At 46.6% G+C, this 19,530-nt stretch overlaps 1 protein-coding gene across 2 annotated transcripts in view; it reads left to right on the top strand.

Moving 5' to 3' along the window:
- The first annotated feature begins 18,010 nt into the window (after positions 1-18,010).
- The window catches only part of PPP2R2D (protein phosphatase 2 regulatory subunit Bdelta), a 37,773-nt gene continuing 36,253 nt past the window's right edge, over positions 18,011-19,530 (top strand). Inside the window, exons 1-2 of one of the 2 annotated variants that reach the window (XM_048505691.1) lie at positions 18,011-18,402; positions 18,643-18,729. In XM_048505691.1, coding sequence (XP_048361648.1) covers positions 18,396-18,402; positions 18,643-18,729 — 94 coding nt within the window. In that variant the 5' untranslated portion in view covers positions 18,011-18,395. Of the gene's footprint in view, positions 18,403-18,639; positions 18,730-19,530 lie in introns of both variants that reach the window. The other variant, XM_048505690.1, reaches the window with a different exon arrangement.

Genomic DNA, 19,530 nt, shown 5'->3' with positions numbered 1-19,530 from the left:
GGGTGCAATGCCATAGATTTCACCCTCCAAAGCATCTATTTTCTCCAGGGAAACTGATCTCTATAGTCTGGACGTGAGCTGTAATTCCAAGGGATCCCCAGGTCCTACCTGGTGACTGCCCCTCCCCACTTGGAGAAAATGGCCACTTTTGAGGGTGGACTGTATGGCAGTATACCCCACTGGAGTCCCTCTCCTTCCAATCCACCTCCTCCTCAGCCTCTACTCCCAAAACCTCCAGATATTTCCCAGCCTGGATCTAGCAATCCTATCTGTGATTCACATTGGATTTGGGTGCTCATGTCTGAGTGTGATGGTACATTGCACCATCCCACCAATCTGATTAGTTCTTAGGGAAAGCTACTGCTTTGTTCTAATAATGTTTCTATGCAGATTATTTTAGAAGAGAATTGTCCTATTGTAGTAAAACCCCAAGCAGTGACGTAGGTATAGATTTTTAGGGGGGGGTTCGGGGGCGAGGCCACGCCCCCACCTGCCTCTGGAGGCATGGCTATGCCTCCCCAAGCCCCACCCCCAGCCTAAGTGCTTATAAAAGCAGCTCTCCGAGGCAAGGGATGGCAGACTCCCATGACCCACCTGCCCCGCCTCCCCCACTGGCTGGGCTCCCAGCTGGCAGCTGGCAGTCCTTTCTCTCTCCCCTCCAGGCAGAAGGGTAGCTAGGGAAAATGGAGCTCAGTGCAAAATGTGAGGTTTGCGCACCCTCCCTCCCCATGGGCGACTGCTGTGATGCTGGAATCCACCCCCAAACAGCATCACTTTCAATGGTGTTTACATTAGGGAGTCCAGATTCTCCTTTTAAATTCACCTTAAAGGGAGAATCTGAGGTCCTCAGATAAAACAATAATGAAAGTGATGCTGTTTTGGGGTGGATTATCCCCCACCCTGAAACAACATCACTTTCAATGCTTAAACTGGGGACCTGTAAGGAATTCCATAGAAGCAGAAATAAAAGGCTCTTTGGTGAAAAAAGACCGTTTATTCAGACATCTTAGAAAGCTCAAGTACACGCAGTGGCAGGAATGACACTTCCCGCCAGAAGCACAGGTTATAACTCTATTCATCCCATCCCCCTCCCTGCTTCCCATGGGAACGGAGACCTCATCTCCCGCGCAGAGATAAAGTCTCCGCCGATGAAGCTGGCCCATCGCCCAGGCTGTGGAATGTACTCAAGGTTAGGCGGCTGCCCTTACCATCAACACCATTGAAACCTTTACACTCTGCCTCCCTTAAAGAAGACCCCTCCCCCCCAGGTTTATGCGGAAAGGCGCGGTGGAAAGCAGAAATAAGGGTGGGGGCGTCAATATTTTCGGAATAAACCCATTGATTATACCCAGAGGAATATCCCACCCAAGAGACTAAATATTGCAAGCGTTTGCGATTAAAGCGAGAGTCCAGGATGGCGTCAATTTCGTAGTGCTTGTGGCCATCAATAATAGTTGGTGGGGGTCTCTCCGGCGGGTCGTGCCAGGCATCGGAAACGGGAGCCTCCTTGAGTAAACTGGAATGGAAGACAGGATGAATGTTACTAAGAGAGTTAGGCAAATCCAATCGGGCAGTGACATCATTAATCACTTTAGTAATCTGAAAAGGTCCCACGAATCTTTTGCCTAGCTTGGAAAATTTATGCACGTCTCTGAGATTTTTGGTAGACAAATACACCCAAGCGCCCACACGCAGAGGAAAATCCGAGCGGTGCTTATCCGCTTGCAGCTTTTGGGAGTCCTTAGCCTGTTGTAAGGCAGTCTGGACCGATTTCCATCCCTCGGCTAGGGATGAAATCCATTGTTGAAACTCTGGAGGATCCAAAGCTGTCGCGGGTAGTTGCAGCAACGGCGGGAACGAGCGACCAGACACAATTTCAAAGGGGGTTTTCTTTGTACTGCTATGAACCGCATTGTTATAGGCGTACTCCGCAAACGGAATGAGCTCGCACCAATTGTCTTGGTGGTAGTTGGTGTAACAACGTAAATACTGCTCTAGGGTTCTGTTCGTTCTCTCCGACTCACCGTCACTTTGAACGTGGTAGGGGGCGGCGACCGCCGGGGCGGCCCCCAACAACCCCAAAAACGCCTTCCAGAACTTTGAAATGAATTGGGGGCCGCGGTCGGAGACCACCTTAACGGGGGCGGAGTGTAGACGGTAAACATGTTGAATGAACAGCCGTGCTAACTTAGGAGCGGAGGGGATGGAAGCACATGGAATAAAATGGGCTTGTTTAGAAAATAAGTCCACCACCACCCACAAGACCGTGTTGCCATGACTTTCGGGCAAATCTGTAATAAAATCCATGGAGATGACTTCCCAAGGGCGGGAGGCCACTGGGAGAGGTTTCAACAGCCCATGGGGCTTTCCCGGAATGGTTTTGGCTTCTGCACAAACAGAGCAGCCTTTAATATACGCCTCAATGTCCTTGCGCATTGCGCGCCACCAGAACTGACGGCGGGCCAAATGCAGAGTTTTCAGAAAGCCAAAATGTCCAGCCGAGCGGGCATCGTGGCAGGCTTCAAGAACCTGCTTGCGGAGGGGGGGAGGCACGTACCAACACTCCCCCCTCCACCAAACTCCATTCTCCAAACGCAATTGGGAGTCACTTTCCTCCGCTGGAGGCTCGTGCAGCCCCGCCTCCTCGAGTTCCCGCAGGAAAGGAGAGACGAGACTAGGAATGGGCGGTGAAGGAGGAGTGGACGTTTGAGATCGGGTGACAGCCAGTCCTAACTGGGAGGGGGAGAGAACAGTGCGTGGAATGTCTCGTAAGGCAGCTCCACCCCCCTCCCCGGGTAGGCGCGAGAGCGCGTCAGCCAGTTTATTGGTTTTCCCGGGGAAAAAATGGACTGTGAAAGAGAAACGAGAAAAGAAATCGGCCCAACGGAGTTGTTTTGCGGACATCTTGAGGGGGGTGGAAAGAGCGGCCAGGTTTTTGTGATCCGACCAAACCTGAAAGGGGTGTTTAGCCCCCTCCAGCCAGTGGCGCCAAGTGGAGAGTGCTACTTTGATGGCTGCAGTCTCTTTATCCCCCACAGTCCAGTTGAGTTCAGCACCGGAGAATTTCTTTGATAAATAAGCACACGGAACCAGCCTACCATCTTTATTTTTCTGCAACAGGGCTGCCCCAAGCGCTTTGTCCGAGGCATCCACATGAACCACAAACGGGAGATCTGGGTCAGGGTGCTGGGATGGGTTAGGTGGTAAAAGCGGACTTTAAGAGCTGAAAGGCTGTTTGACATTCTTCGGATGGGAAGGGGGGCCCCAGGCTTGAAGGACAGTGGATCTTTACCCTTAGTGCGTGGGGAGGTCTGGCAGGAGGAGGGAGTCAATCAGCGAATTTAGGGTATAAAGTCCACCGATAGAAATTAATGAAACCCAGAAAAGATTGGAGTTCTTCGCAGTTGGTAGAATGAAGGCCATTGGAGGGACCAGCGTCAATTTTAGCAGGATCCATTTTAAAGCCCTCAGGCCGAGGATCAGGTAACCCAAATAGTCAATGGAAGTCTAGGTGGAAACAACTTGTTTAGAGTTTGCTTAAAGAGAGAGAGTTGTTGAGCAATGTTTCAGTACTTCAGAACCAATTGCTTCGCTTCTCTTCTATGGTTTGTGAATAAATTAAAGAAAGCGTCATCTAAATTATACCACAGCTCCCTTGTACAATGAAATCATGGAGAACCCGTTGGTAGAGGACCCTTAAAGCCAAGAATTACCCACTTAACCCGAGATAGCATTAACAGTATTCAAGACTGTCCAGCCTTTGTGTTAAACGCATGATCCAAGTGTTCATAGCCAACTGACAATTCCCTGACCCATAGCGTAGAAAGCTTCTCTCAGAGTCTAATTTAGTAAAGATGCGCCCTTTACCCGGTGCACATCTAAAAGGTCCTTGATCAAAAGGCAAAGGATATTAATACCTGTTGGACAGGGAGACTGCATTGAGACCTCGATAATCTGTACAAAGCCCGTAAAGAGACCCATCTTTCTTTTTTTACAAACAAAGCCCAGGGAGCAAGTGATGTGTGTGTGGTAGCCATGCATTATGAACCATGGCCGAGGGAGGTACTTGTCCAAGTGCAGGAAGTTCCTTCTCACTCATTTAGGACTCACTCTGATAGATTCTACCTTTGGGCGAGGATTGCGCCCCTGGCTGTATATGATTTTGCGATTAGTGTCTCTATAGGGTGCTTCAACTGGTCATGACTGCTTGCTCCTAAAGAAAAGGGAAACTCTATTTCTAGATCTTAGTACGCCGGTGGGATTATAATAGAATGGGAATGATAAATCGCTGAAGTAGAGCCAGGGAGGAGGGTGTGTCAGGAGAAGTTGGGTTTTCCCCCCAATTCAATATGTTCACCGCAGGGAGAGTCCAGTGAATTCTAAAGATCCGTTCTTTCGATATGACTTTTGGTTCATGTAACAATAGCCATGGCATGCCACCCAAAACTATGGAGTGTTTAGCCACTGGCTTAAAATAAAACTAATTTTCTCTATTGGGTAGGCTTAGCGGAGGAGAACCAGTTGTAATTTTGAACTAGGCTGGTCCTTACGTTCCCGAGGAGGAGCTGCCGTCCATTTAGGTGAATGGTATGGAAACTTAACCAAGAGAATTTGGTCCAGACCTAGCTCCTCACCACCTGGTGCCGCATTAAACAGTAGGAGCAATAGAATCCACAAGGGCCGAGGCTATAATCACGAGTATGTTTAGTGAGGTTGTGAAAGCAACGCTTGGACAGTAATGGGAGCGCTACCTTCATAGCTAGCGATCAGGAGTCGGACCCATATCCATGGGGGCTGAAGACAGGCAAACCAATACTTCCCCCTCCTCTAGGTCACCTTCGATGACAGCGCCTTAGAAGAACCCGTCCCGAATGACCCGACTTGCGTGAGTGGCTTGGCAGATGCGGTGCACGCGTGCTGGAAGTAGTTAGTTTTATTTCTCCCGGACGGTTAGCGGCTAGATGACCTGGTCCTCCATGGTAAAGGCACAATCCCAGTAGTCCCGGCGGCCCGGCATCAGAGGTATGGTCTCGGTGAAATGGCTGGAGCTTTGCCTTAGTGGGCGCGGTAGCAGGAGGAGAACTGGTGAGGCCTCCCGGCATGCGAAGCGTATTCAAAGCCGAAGACGCCACCTAGGATCCCAACTGGATCCAATCCAGCAACAGTCACGAGGAACCAGAATTAAGAAACACCCGTTTCACGCAGCTTGCCGTCCAACTGGCATCCTAGAAGTATTAGCATTTCATGCGTTCAGGTACTCAGGAGGGAGTCGAGCAGCCGCTGAAGTCCACCAGGCAAATTCTGCAAGCTGAGGAGGGTAGTTTGCCCTGCTGGATAGTTTTTGATGCAGATGCGGATAGCCTCCCATTTTCGGCGCCCGGATCTTGGAAGCAACATCTTAAGGCTTGGAGGAATCTGGGCACCGTGCGAGAGTCTTCATCTTGCAAATCCAAAAGGGTCGAAGCTAAAACCAGTCGAAACTGCTGCCCCATCCAGGACTGAGCCGATGTCCCGTGAGATTTTTTCAGCTGGCTCAGACCCGGAATTATAAATCATCATATGGAGTCCCCTCCATGTAGGCATCGAAGTTGCAAAATGAAGTAGGAAGGCTTGGAAGCGGTCCCATCAAAACGGGCAGAGTATCGAGGGGCCTATAAGTAACCCCTTTCCACGGCTCTTAGCGCCCGGCAGGGGCGGCGGTTGCACGGGTTGGTTACAGGCAAGGTTAGGCGGGGAATGCCTTGGTTGCACAGGGGCCGGAATGTCGGGTAAGGCGGGTATCAATACCGAATTGCCGCTGGCGTTTGGGTGGTGGTGACCCAGCCACGTTAAGCCCCTCTGGCATACCGTGCAGTCTCAGTAACAGCATGGTAGCATCTAACTTGGGGAGCTTCCTAGTCTCGCTTTCGCCTCCTCAGTTCCCTCTCCAAAGCGCAGCCAGCTCTCTCTCCTTGCGGGTCAAGTGCATCCTGAGTGCGCATGCAGGGCTGCTTTTTCTCGTTCCAATTTAGCCAGATTCGTCCACGTTTAATAGCTGCAGTAAGCTCACTTTGCGTGCGCAAGGCCTGAACGCTTTCGCGTTGCCGCTGTAAAATCCCAGTCTGGAGTGTTCCAGGACCTTATCGCTTGGACTGACAGGTTCTGCGCGATATTAGTCGCTTTGGAAGCGCGTACTTTGGCACGGTCCAACTTTCGAAGTTGGACTTCTTTGGCGTTAAGCTGTTCCCGGTCCCTCTGCAGGGTTTTCGCGCTCTTGCTGTGCAACTGTGCCCGTTCCTCCTCCCATAAGCTGAAGCGTTCACGCAGGATTCCACATGCTTCTTGGGCATCCTAGCAGTCGGCCCACTTCCTCATCCCAGTTCTCTTTCGATGGGAGAGGAGGAACAGATCCGGCTGGGGAGTGCAGGCTTTCTTCGGACTCGCCGTCGTCTGGGAAGCGAGACATACGGAGACCTTACGTAGCCACCGAGGTTGGCTCCCTGGGCACCGTTGCAGCCGTCTCGAACCGGGATCAGGGGAGTCCGATCGGAAGGCCAGTATGGACACCCTCCCAATCCCAGGTTTAGTCCGTCAGTGTCCTTCGGACGGGCCCCAGTGCTGTGCCACGGTGTAGTTTCTTTGGGAGCATCACGCCAAAATCACGAGTCCAGGAATCGATTCAATGGACTCCCCTGGAGTTGCCGCATGATGAAAGGTGGTCAGGCCCGTCTCCTCCATGCTTATTTCAGGTTGCATCCTGAGGTTTGTAATCCCATACGAAAACGGGTAGAGATCCGATCCACAGGCGCCGGGATCCATAGACAAGCGCCCCAAAGCGACTCGTGTAGAGTCCTCCTATGTGGGTCGCCGTCACGTCCCTCGCTACCGTTTCCCAACGTGAGTAAAGCGAAGACTCGTGCTGATACGCAGGGACGGGAAAGGGAGTCAAATGGCGCAGGACCCGTTCTCCCGCCGGTTCCCTCCAAAGATCCAGAAGGGAAAAGGTCGGAGCCTTCTTTGGGGACTACCGCACCTTCCGCAGTAATGTATTCAACCTCTCCATGCAGAGACACCCAGAGGTCCACTGCACCTAGGGATATAGATGGAGTGGTGATTCCTGCCACAATGGTAAGAGAATTCCATAGAAGCAGAAATAAAGAGCTCTTTAGTGAAAAGGGACCGTTGTCAGACATCTTAGAAAGCTCAAGTACACGCAGTACTTGGCAGGAATGGCACTTCCCGCCAGAAGCACAGGTTATAACTCTATTCATCCCATCCCCCTCCCTGCTTCCCATAGGAGCCGGAGACCCTCATCACTCAGCAGAGATAAAGTCTCCATACGATAGAGAGCTGGCTATCGCTTGGGCTGTGGAGATATGCTCAAGGTTAAGTAGCTGCCCTGCCCATGTAACACCATTGAAACCTTTACAGGACCTCAGATTCTCCCTTTAAATCCATGCTGTAGGGGGTGGATTTAAAAGGAGAATCTGGGAAAATTGGGGGGGTGCCTGTTGTCAGGGGTACAATTGTTAAGCTAGCAGCACCAAACTTTCAGGGTATCTTTGGGGAGACTCTCACAGTAGATACCACCCAAGGTTTAGTTAAGTTGGATTCAGGGGGTCCAAGATTATGGACTCTCAAAGTGTAGCTACCATCTCCTATTAGCTTCCATTGGAAACAATGGGGGATAGAGGCACCAGCTTTGGGAGTCCATAACTTTGTACCCCCTGGACCAACCTTCACCAAACCGGGGTTGTATCAGCAGGAGACTATCCCTAAATAATGTTACCACCTGGAGTTTAGTAAGAGGATTTTGTTAGGGGAGTCCCAAAAATATGGACCCTCAAATGGGTAGACCCATCTACTATTAGCTCCCATTGGAAACAATGGGGGATGGGGCACCCCTTTTGGGGGTTCATAACTTTGGACCCCCTGAACCAAACTTCACCAAACTTGGCTGGTATAATCAGCTTAAAAACTGCACCCCCTGCAGGCCAAAAACCAAAAACACTTTAAAAATACAAAAACCCACAAACGGGGGGGGGGTGTGGAGCTTCGGACATGCAATGGGGGGTCTGAACCCGAGAAACCCCCCCTTACCTACGTCGTTGACCCCAAGGCTTGTTTTAAATTAATAGCCAATCCAGAAATTCTTGCATGAGCTGCATGCTCCACAATTTTGATTGTTGAGACGGAATACTGCATGAGGAAATCTCCGCACAGTCTTGTGATGGTACAACAAGTTTAGTGCAAAAAAAGTTTGAGAAACGCTACTTTCTGTGAGCCACTTTATAAATTTAAGGCTTGATTCAGGCCTCAAAGGCACTGAATTCAGGTGTTACAAATAAACCCCAAGGCATCTACATCCTGCCAGGAAGAAACCAGTTTGCTAAATAGTCATAATTGGAACCTTGAATTAAGAACAATTTATTTTAAACCCAGATATTTTTGTTCTGAGCTATTCAAGCAAAGGATGGAGGGACAGAGAACTGAGCCAAAGAATAACCTGGGATCATACGTAGCACAAACAAATCCAATTGTGTTCATGTGAATATAGCAGAATCACTGTTCACTTGTATACTTTTGTATACTACATCTGATTTTCTTATTGTCTTTCACTGTCATATGACTCATTGGGTACATTTTTGCTATTAACAGAAAGGGTGCTGTGTTGTGATCACACAGTGACCAACTTCACAACACATGGATCCATCATCCATCATGCTGCTCTAATACTGTGTTATATGCTCTAAATTTGGCTAATATAATGGACTGGACAATCATCCAGAATCAAAAACAACCAAAAAGAGTGATGGAGGGAAGAAGCAAACCTTCTCTAAGACCAGTTGGGAAAGTATTATCTGATCAGATCACAGATGAAAATATTATTTTTAAACTAGGACCAAAGTAGTTGGTTAGCATTGTCCCTTTAATAGAGGCTTAAAGAGATGTAATTTATCTGGTGTTCCAACTTATTAGCATGCCTTGAAAAGCTTCAACTGCCCATTTCCACTAATTAACCCTAAATTAAATTATTAAGTTTTTGAATTGATTGAACAGGGTGAATATTTTTTTAAAATATATATTTTTACTGTTAGCACAAATCCATGGGTGGCAGGCACGTTCTTAGAAGAGACATTCTTCCTTTTGTCTCACACAGAAGGGAATGTCTCTAACAAGATGAAGCTTGCTGTGACTTGCCCAAGGACGATTTTTTCCCCTACAGAACGATTGCTTATTCATGTGCAAATTTATGAAGATTTACAGGACAATGCTAAGTGAAGGCTTTTCTGAAACCATTCACTTCAATGGACTCTGCCTAGGATTACACTTTTGATGAATTAATTAAAACTCATGAGACTATTCAACGAAGTTTCCTTCACTCAACTGACAGTTCTAAAGATAAGCATGGAAGAAATTGGGGAGCAGGTAGTAAACACTGAAATATTGAAGGGAACTGAAGAAAACGGTATTAAACTACCGGTAGCTTGAAATCAGAAGCTCAGGAAATGGGTTCCGCCAAACTGCAGTTTCTTCTAAAACTCTGAAATCTGAATCCAATAAGAAATGAAAACAAAAAAGAATATAACTCAATGGCTTATCACAACACTTTTTCATAAATGTGAAGTGCTCTCCCATTTGGAAATAATTCTGTGCTTGCAGAAAGTATAGAGTGGGGCAACTGATACAATTAAAGAAGGTTTAAGAAAATGTGGTATTTTAATCTATGCCCACACTGTGAATTCCACTCACTGACTCACTTACCCAGCCTGGAACTCCAGAAGAACCCAGCCGAGGAACCAGCACCCTAAGGGAATTTGGCACGCTGGTTCTTCATGTGCCCAAGGCACTCAATAAGAAAGGATTTCAAAAAATATTAGAGTCCAGCTCAGGTTATTGGCTATTTTTCTGTTTTTCCTATTCATCTCTGCCCATCTGCCCGAACATTCCGTGGGTGACAGTTGAGCACTTCAGCCTTCCCAGAATACCAGTCAATGGCCACAACAGCCAGCAGAGGGAGCTGTTCCATTAGATCTTGGACCATTTAGCTTCTCTCAACACAGTCCCTTGGGTATAGAGGATCTAAGTGAGGGTGAATGCTTACAGGAGGAAACTCAATTTTCAGATACAGATGATCCACTCCCCAGAGGACAAAGAGACAGACTCCCAGATTTTTTAAAGGGGAGGATTTATCTCTACTAATTCCTAGAAACTATGAATGCATTAGATTTACACACAGTATCCAGGAGGAGTGGATGCACAGGGATCCAACTGGACAACTGCAAAGAAAGCCTATAAAAGGCTGTCCCAGGGGAAATCAGAATTATTTACTGGAGGAAGGGGTCCCTTCCAAGGTTCTCCCTCCTGCCTCCCGAGTAACAAAATGGAACAACCCACTGAGAATACCCACTAATGGAACAGCTTCCCAGTTCCTTTGATGAGTCACTCACTCTAACAGTGATTGGTATTCCGCATTTACATATACAGCTTCATGTTACAGGACTTTTCAGTGATGGCCACGTTGCTGCTCTAACTCCACTATCCAAATCAACAAGCTATAGTCCTGCCCACCAAACAGGCACGCTTGATCCACTGATGCGATGCCTTACATACACACAGCAACTTACAGATTGCATTACACACAGACAGCGCCAGAAAGCTGCCTGGGCTCCCTTGCAAAACCCACCCCACCCTGCCACAGGCACGCTGTGAGGAAGTATACTGCATATCACCCCCTCAGTTCCCTGGAAACACACTGCACAGAAGTATGCTGCCTATCACCCTGACATTTCCCATGCTAGACACCTCTCTCACCAGCTTACATAGTGAACCCTTGGGAGTTGCCTTGCTATACAACACGACGCTATCCCTCCATGCACAACAACCCTGTTCCTTCTTCTGCCACCCAGCTGCACAAAGGTGACTCAATAAATTCCTTTTGGACACTCTAGTCCACCAACACATTGCAGATCACAGGGGCCCTGTCCCACAACACGCTCCTCAGCACACAGGAACCTGTTCCTTCCACTAGAGCAACCGCTAAAGGGAGAACCTTCCCAGCCTTACCTACATGCATCAAGCTTACCCATTGCATTACACACAGACCGTGCCAGGAAGCTGCTGCAACATGTACAAAGCCCACCCCACATCACTTGCTCACAGGTAGGCTGTGATGAGAATATTCTGCATGTCACCCCTCAGTTCCCAACCACCCTGTACAGAATTATGCTGGCTGTCACCCTAAGAGTTCCACAGAGATGCAGCATCACCTGTACGTACTGAACCACAGGTGCCCTACTATCCAACACCATGCTCCTCAATGCATAGCAACCCGTTCCTTCTGCACCCGCTACAGGGTGACTCAACAACTTCATGCAGGCAGCTGTAGTCACTAAGGATAGGAAGCCTCATGCTGGTGGGACCCCCCAGCACTGCGGCTGCACCATAAAGCTCACTTGAGGTTTCGAGGCCCTAATTCGTGGGGTGTCCAAGAGATATTGCACAGGCCACAGCCATCTGCAGATTTAGGGTTCTTTGCATTCCTTACAGGTGGAGTATATGCATTTCTGCGTTCCGCTTTTCCCACTCCCCATACCAAAGCGCGGGTACCCTGCTAGCTTAGAATAAGTACAAGGAAGAGGGAACATCACAGAAGTTTAGAAAAGTGCTAGCAGTTTGGCGAATCAATACAATGAAATTATCTTCTTAAAAACTCTGGGTCAATAAAACTGATCAGCAATAGGTTCAGCACAAACCTGAATAATATGACTGGCTTTCAAAAAAAAATTATTTCCAAATATGTCAGTGGCCTTTAGGTGGATGCTTTTGCAAACAGATGAGTCAGATTTAGAGGACATAGGTCTATCAATTGTAAGATAACAGATGGCATTCCTAATGTACCTAAAAAGGATGGGAAACTCAGTAGAATAATATGTTTTAAAAAATACAGAAAAAATACCAAACTTGGCAAAAGAGCCTCTTGGGTCAGCAGAAGGCTTCTGTTGCCGCAGGATAGTGCTGCCATTACAGGAATAAATCCACAAAATCCTGTCCCTCAATATTTTAATTAAAAGCATTTGATCCCCGGTTACTGACGGTTCCCTATTTTTTTTTTGAAAAGTATATTTCCCCCTTTCCCTTGTACTTGTATTTGCCATAATAGTTAAGAATGAAATGTCCATATCCATATACTATTGATTTCCAGAAGCTGATGACAAAGAAGGATTATTTCTATCTTGTGAGCTTCCCAAGGTATTTGGCTGGCACTGTAAGAAACAGTGTGCTAGACAATCCTTTATATTCTTACATTATCACATTCTTTAACACTGTAAATTTTATGGACTATGGTGAGCTTTATGAGCAACTGTTCAACAATGATAATCTTTGTTAGATCAAAGCTGCAGTAGCATACCTATTAATTTAAGACTGCATATATTCTACATGTGTGGAAAATATGTGGCATGATCAGAGTAATTCGATGCCTTAAAAAGGGGGGGAAAGGCTCAGGCTTCACCATCTTTCAAGCAGGTGTGCAACTAGAATTGCTACATGGTCTATTTTAAAAACAGTGTCCCTTTGTTGTGTACATTTTGCATGTCACAAAATAGCAGCTCTGTTTTTTTTTCCTGCTGCTAAAGAGGTAAACTGTGAAATTGCCACCAACTACTATCCATTATCAAGATGTCATAATTATTAATGCTTTAGCATCACATGCTTCATACTATCATAAAAGTAACCTACAGTTCAGAGAACTTAGCAAACTGTTAACTATTTCTCTGGTTTTGAATGAGCTATTGTGGCAACAGCAAGCCAGAGAGAAACCATTATACACACCAAAGTTTAATGAAGCATATTATTATTGTTAACATTTTATTTCAGAATACAAAATTAGAGAGCATAGCAATATCTAAACTGGCCGCACTGCTGCACCAATAAAGCTAGTAGATTTACCAGTGTTCCAGTCAACTTAATCAAGGGTTATCTCACACTGTCAATGTGCTTTTGAACAGCTATATAATGGGGGAATGTTGCCTTCCATCTGAAATATCCACACAGAAAGTCTACATTAGTTATATTTCTATCCAAGTGCCTAGCTGTTCAAACACAATGAAGTCCTGCCAGAAAGAGATAGTAACCTAGACTGCAATCCACTGAATGAAACGGGACTTGCTTCCAAGCAGACCTGTTCGGGCTTGTTCCCTTAGTTTTCTTATACTTTGTAACTCCTTCCACTACTTGAAGTATCCGCAACTGGCCTATGTCCTACTTGGACACCATTTACACTTATTTTTAAAAAATAGTTATCACATATGTGTCCTGTTTTTCTTTCCAAGAAGTCAGAATAGCAAACAGATAATTCCACATCTCACAATGACTGTGTGAAATAGAGTAGGTATGTGAGAGAAAGTCAGTAGTTGGTTCATTGAATGAGCATTAGGGAATCACATCCATAGTTTAGCAACGAGTTTTTTCTGCAGATCCTGCAGACTGAGTGTACCAATTGTTGGGGTTTTATAGCATGCAGTGCCAATGATTGTTTCCCTGGAATCTCTCCCTTTCCCTTCCCCCAGGCTCAGAGCAGCTCACAATATAATAAAATATATTAAAATAAACATTTCACCTTTCCTATCAAGGTACATATGGCTTTGTTCATCAATAGAGATTATCCTTGCTTTTTAAAAAGCAGTAAGCCCCATGTGGGCATTACCTCTTCTAAGTTTCCATGTAGCAAGACCCAGCTGACCCAAGTATCCTGATGCTTTGTATCCAGTAAGCTTCATGACTAACTGGAGATTTCAGCCCATTTCCCTTTGATGTTTTCACTGCCCCCAAGGGGGCAGTATTACCCAGTTTGGGAATCCCTAAGTTAGACTGATTAAGTTTTGTTTTCTCTTCAGAAGGAAACCCACACTCTACCATAAATCTGCCCTCGGTAACTTTACTTTGGAGCAGCTAATTGTTCTGGATATTAACTCCTGGGTCAAGGCCTGAGAATTCAGATGTAGGCATGCACTTAAAAATGCAGGTATCCTAGGCTGCTTGTCCATTTAGCTCCCTGTGAAGGGGTACACCTCGAATATTGCACCACAGGCTAGTACATAAGTAAATACTATTATCGAGACTCCACTTCCATTCCAAAGCATAATATCACATTCTTAATATAATCTAAATGCACAAAGCATTATACCATTCATGTATCATTGTTACCAAGATCATTGAAAGACAGCAATTACTTAAGTCTATAAAAAAGATTCTTGACCCAAAAGTAAACAGGTCACAGGAAAGGAACCCCATCTGAGAAGAAGCTCTCAATAAATACAATGTCACCTATTTATAGGATTTTAAAAGTATCTCCTAACCATCACTAACTGTCCCACTTGATAAGAGTACACATTCTTGGCTAACTCACTATCTCAGAACTTCAAACACCATACAAAATTATCTATACTGAAAATGTCTTCTTAGAATATCTAAAAATGTTAGTTCTTGTTATTTTTTTATCTGAACAAAATCTTCTCAAAATAATGATTACTAGTTTCTTACATGTATGTGTGTGTGTGTGTGTGTGAATATTTTGGACCCTCAGTTCCCACTTTTTAATTCTATCTTTACTTCTGTGAAGCTCAACAAATTATATCTATTGATAATGGGCCAGATGGCTTCTAATCTATACAAGGCCATATAATTGGTGCTACTTTGCCATCTTCTTAGTGCTCTTCAAGGCTATTCTATTCTAAATCTCTAGACTCGCTTCTTGGCATGCTTCCCTGAGAGGCCAGGTTTGTTCTGACTATGTGTGCCATACCCTCTAGACAGTGGTGGGATCCAAAAATTTTAATAACAGGTTCCGATGGTGGTGGGATTCAAACAGTGGCGCCACCGCACACACGCACCTCCAGTCCCTATTGGGCAGGGTGGTTGCTTTAGTAACCCCTTCTCGGCACTCAGAAAAAAAATTAGTAACCACTTCTAGAGAAGTGGTGAGAACTGGTTGGATCCCACCTCTGCTCTAGGATCATTTGGTCAAGTCCAGCAATGGTTCTGTTATATTCCTGGCCATACTCATGACAGCACTGTAATACTCCCACTTCTAAAATGTTGTATAGGCATTTTCATTTGCTTCCAATAATAAGAAGTTTGGATATATATCCTGCTTTTCTCAACCCTAAGGATCTCAAAGCAGTTTACAAATTTCTTCTCTTCCTCTCCCTTCAATGGACACCTTGTGAAGAAGATGGGGCTGAGAGAGCTCTTAAGAGAACTGTGACTAGCCCAAGGTCACCCAGCAGGCTTTATTAGTAGGAGTGGGGACTCAAACCTGGTTGTCTGGATAAGAGTTCATCTGCTCTTTTCCGCTATACCCTACTGGCTTAATATGGGATTCCTTTAGGCAGCAGCAGCCTTTGGATCTTGGTATGCAGACCACCTTGAAATGGGCATCTAACAGGCCACACCAACATAGTATGGAGAAAGCAGAGCCATATATTTAACAACGGATCCTGGCGAAGATAGGGTGGAGATTTTGATTTTTAAAATATATAGTGTATAAAGTATTAATTATGCATCCCAGACTGAAATTTGGCCAGCAATGGGCTGCTACATGCAACGTTGTAGGACTTTGCTGCTCTCAATTATGCATTCATTCAAAATCTAGGAAGCAAAAAAAAAAGTTTTAGAACCAAGTGGAATTAATCTAGCAAGCAGTAGTTCACTTTCTTGTAGCCGTGTGTAACAAGGTCAACGAGACCACAGCAAAAGTACTCACATTCATTACTTGTTGATTCCTTTGCTTCTTTTTTATTTTGTGAGCTCCAACCAGGCCTGGGCATACCCTGAATTTTAACAGCTGCATAAAACACAGCTTTAAATTGGGAAGGAGGGTGGTCGGAACTATCATAAGAGCAGACACCTAGACTGAACAATAATGGTTTCAGGAAAGCAATAGTCCTCACAAAGAAGGTATTTTACAACAGGGCTTCACAAGCCTTGCTGATAAGTTTTTTTTAAAAAAAAACCTCAGTGCATTCTTTTCAATAAAGTCTCAGTACAGAAAGTGTGCAATCCAGCAAGGTTAAAAGCCCACATCAAATGAAGTCATGCAGTGTTTGTAGGAAAAGATATTGCATTCTTTAAAAAGGAGAACATACAGAAATCTTCCTGTGTGGATTCTACTGGATACTTTGCTCAGACAAATGAGGATGTTCTCGAGGCCTCCTGTGGCATTTGCTGTCTGCATTGCTGAATGCAAGAAATTCCATACAATCATGCAAATCTTGTCAAGCCATAGCAGAGGCAGCATGGATTCCTTGTGGGAACAACAAGTGTGAAAGAACTCTCATCTTCAAATGAAGTTGGGGAAAATGGAATCTTTGAGATGAGTGAAGAAATTTTGGACCAAGGAACTGAAGAAAGGAAAGCAAGCCAATAATTTGAATTTCAAATAGATAAATCTAGTTATTTGCCTTTTATGCATAATTGTTTGTGCATGCTCAGTACCTGAAAGACAACTCTATGAAACAGGATCATATGTTTTCAGAACTGCTAACAACTATCTGCAGAGAATAAGCATTCAGGATGTTAGAGAATCCCATCACCTGCAAGGAGCTGTTCTTGGTTCTGAGGTTCACAATGCAGGCCATCCCAGATACCACACTCACCCACTGTATGCATTATTGATATGCTTTGGCTGTGAAGACATTTCCTTGTGGTTTGTTCTGAGGTGGTTAAATGGTTAATCATAACCAAGGCGCTAAAAAGGCATACATTCTGTACAAACTCATTCATCAGGGGCATACACTCTGTACATGCTCTGAGGAATTCCTTTTTATTGCTAGGCTGTATTTAGTTTGATTCCTGGGCTGATTACACAGTATGTCTACTGATAAATTGCAAAGGATGTCCACTGTAAGCAGAAGGTGCCAGATTCATTCGGAAAGGCTTAAAACCTAGAGAGTTGCTATGAGTCAAAGTAAATAGTACATACAAGAACTTTATTTTGGAATTGGCCTGGTGGCAAGAACACCTGCCCACAATTAAATTTATTCGTTTAGGACTATAGGCTCAGCCTATCCTCCCTAGTAGGATTGGTGAGGGAATAAGGATGTGCTGTTAGTGACGTTGGACCAGTCAAGCACTCTGTGTAACCTATCTCACAGAGTGGTTGTGAGGATATAATGGAGGAGAGGAGATCTATGTGAGCCACCTTAGATTCCTATTGAAGGAAATGGTGGGGTGTCTAAATGAATTAAATAAGTACTAGAAAGAGTCTCACAGAATTCAGTGGAATCGATTGCATTGAGCTGTAACAGAGGAAAAGTTAAGTCGACATAGTCACATCTCACTCTGTCTTTTGCAACCCTTTAATTTTACTCGTGTTTTCCCCTATCTCTTGCAGGTCTGTTGTGTGGGTTTGTTTGTTGAGGAACTACCACACACGTCGGACCCAGTGGGCTCCAATTCACACAGGCTTATAGCTGAGCCATTAAAGTGCCAGAAGAGTAATATGTGTACCACACACAAAGAGAAAGAGATATCTTCTGGCACTATATTTGCTATTGGTGTGGAGAGAGAGAGAGAGAGAGAAATCTTCTGGCACCATATTTGCTGTGGTGGTTGGTGTGTATACACACACATGCATACATAGAGATATCTTCTGGCACTATATTTGCCGTGGTGGTTGATGTATATATATACACAGAGAGAGAGAGAGAGAGAGAGAGAGAGAGAGAAATCTTCTGGCACTACATTTGCTGTGGTGGTTGGTTGGTTGTCCACATTACATTTTCTGCGCTCCTTTGTAAGCAGCTGTGAGTCCTCAGGAGCGAAAAACGCGGGATAACAATATTCAGGGAAATAAATCGGGCAATGAACTCTCAGTCTCTTTCTGTGAAGCGGAGCAGCATGTCACGCAGGGCAAACAGTCGTAAACCCGGCAGCAGCCGCTCCCAAAAACCCATTTCCTCTTCGAGCCGAGATTCGCCACTAGGGAACCGGCCTCCTCCAGCCTCAGACGGAAGGCTCGCGAGGGCCCCCGCTGCCTCCAACGGATAGTCGGCCTCCCGGGAAGCCTCCGGCCCAGCCTACTGGGGCTGGCCTCCTTCCTTCCCGTCCACCCCTCAGCCCCTCACACGACATCCACTCGACCCTTCGGCGGGCCCTGCCGCTCCTCGCCCTCGCTCGCCGCTTCCCTCCGCCCGGCGGAGGCTGGCAGGAGAATGACGTCACCGGATCAGGCTGACCGGCAATGGGCGCCATTTTGAAACCCCCAAACCTCCGGCGGCGGCGGCGGCGCTGGCGGTGGCGGCCGCCACAGCAGCAGCAGCGCTCGTAGCGGATCCCGTCCGTTCCCGACTGGCTTCTATCCCTCGCGGGCCCCGCAGCCCCTTGGCTCCGCCCGGCACACGCTTCGGTGCGACATGGCGGGTAAGAAGAAGCACGCGCGGCGGCCGGAGGGATGGCCCTGGTCGCCCAGGGCTTGGCGGGCGGGGGCAGGCCTGGGCCTAGGACGGCGGAGGACGCTCTGGCCGTCCGGCCGATCAGCTGCCGGGCCCGGGCCGGCTCGAGGCGTTAGCTGGGCGAGCCTGGGCCTCGCTGGGTGGGGGCGGGAGTCGTGGGGTCTGGCGCTGCACGGTCCAGCTCACGGCGCTTTTTCGTCTCCAGCAGGGGTGGCCGGCGGTGGAGGCGGCGGCAACGATTTCCAGTGGTGCTTCTCCCAGGTGAAGGGGGCGATTGACGAAGACGTGGCTGAAGGTAAATAAAGGGGGAGGGGGAGGAAGGACCCTGGCAGCGACAGGGCCTCTTGAGGCCTCCTTCGTGGCTTGCAGCCTCCCGCAGCGTGTATGTTTGTGAGCAGCGCTCTAGCGAAGGCTAGCGGAAGCTGTTCCCTCTCTTTCACCTTCCCCAAAACCATTTTTGGGGCCTTATGCCTCAAGTCCTTTTGCCTCAAGGCCTATTTTCTGCATTCTGGATGTTTTAAATCCCGAAGCATGGGATGGGGTGGTGGCACCCTTAAGCCCAACTGTAAGTGAAGAGATGGTGCCCTTACTCAGCCTCATAGTGATGCCATTGCAATCTGACAATTTAAGCACTGTTTGTTAGTATCTCTTTTATCTTCTTTCTCCCACCTTCTCTGCAAATGGGGCCTTATGTCTCAAGTCCTATTTTAGATCCCCAAGTATGGGATGGAGTGGTGGCACCCTTAAGCCCAGCTGTAAGTTATGAGATGGTGCCCTTGCTCAGTCTCATATCTGACAATTTAAGCACTGCTTATTCTTCCCTCTTTATCTTTCTCCCACCTTCTCTGCAAATGTATGGGGGGGGGGGGAGTTGCAGAGTCTGACTAAGCAGCTGCCACTCTGCCATCACATACAAGGCAGAAGCAGCTTTCTCTTGTTCTGCATTTGTAGTCATGTTCCGGAGGAATGACAGTGGAACAGGATGACAAAAAAGGGAGTAGCCTTGTCAGAAATGTCAGTTTCAATGCTGGTGATATAAGGAGGGAGGTTCCCACATCTGGCATGAGTTGAAAAAGTCAAGGTGTGACCTTTCTCT

Source organism: Sphaerodactylus townsendi, linkage group LG08, assembly GCF_021028975.2.
Source record: "Sphaerodactylus townsendi isolate TG3544 linkage group LG08, MPM_Stown_v2.3, whole genome shotgun sequence".
NCBI lineage: Eukaryota > Metazoa > Chordata > Lepidosauria > Squamata > Sphaerodactylidae > Sphaerodactylus > Sphaerodactylus townsendi.
Note: the sequence above shows the minus strand (reverse complement) of the source record. Positions and strands in the feature narration are given on the sequence as shown.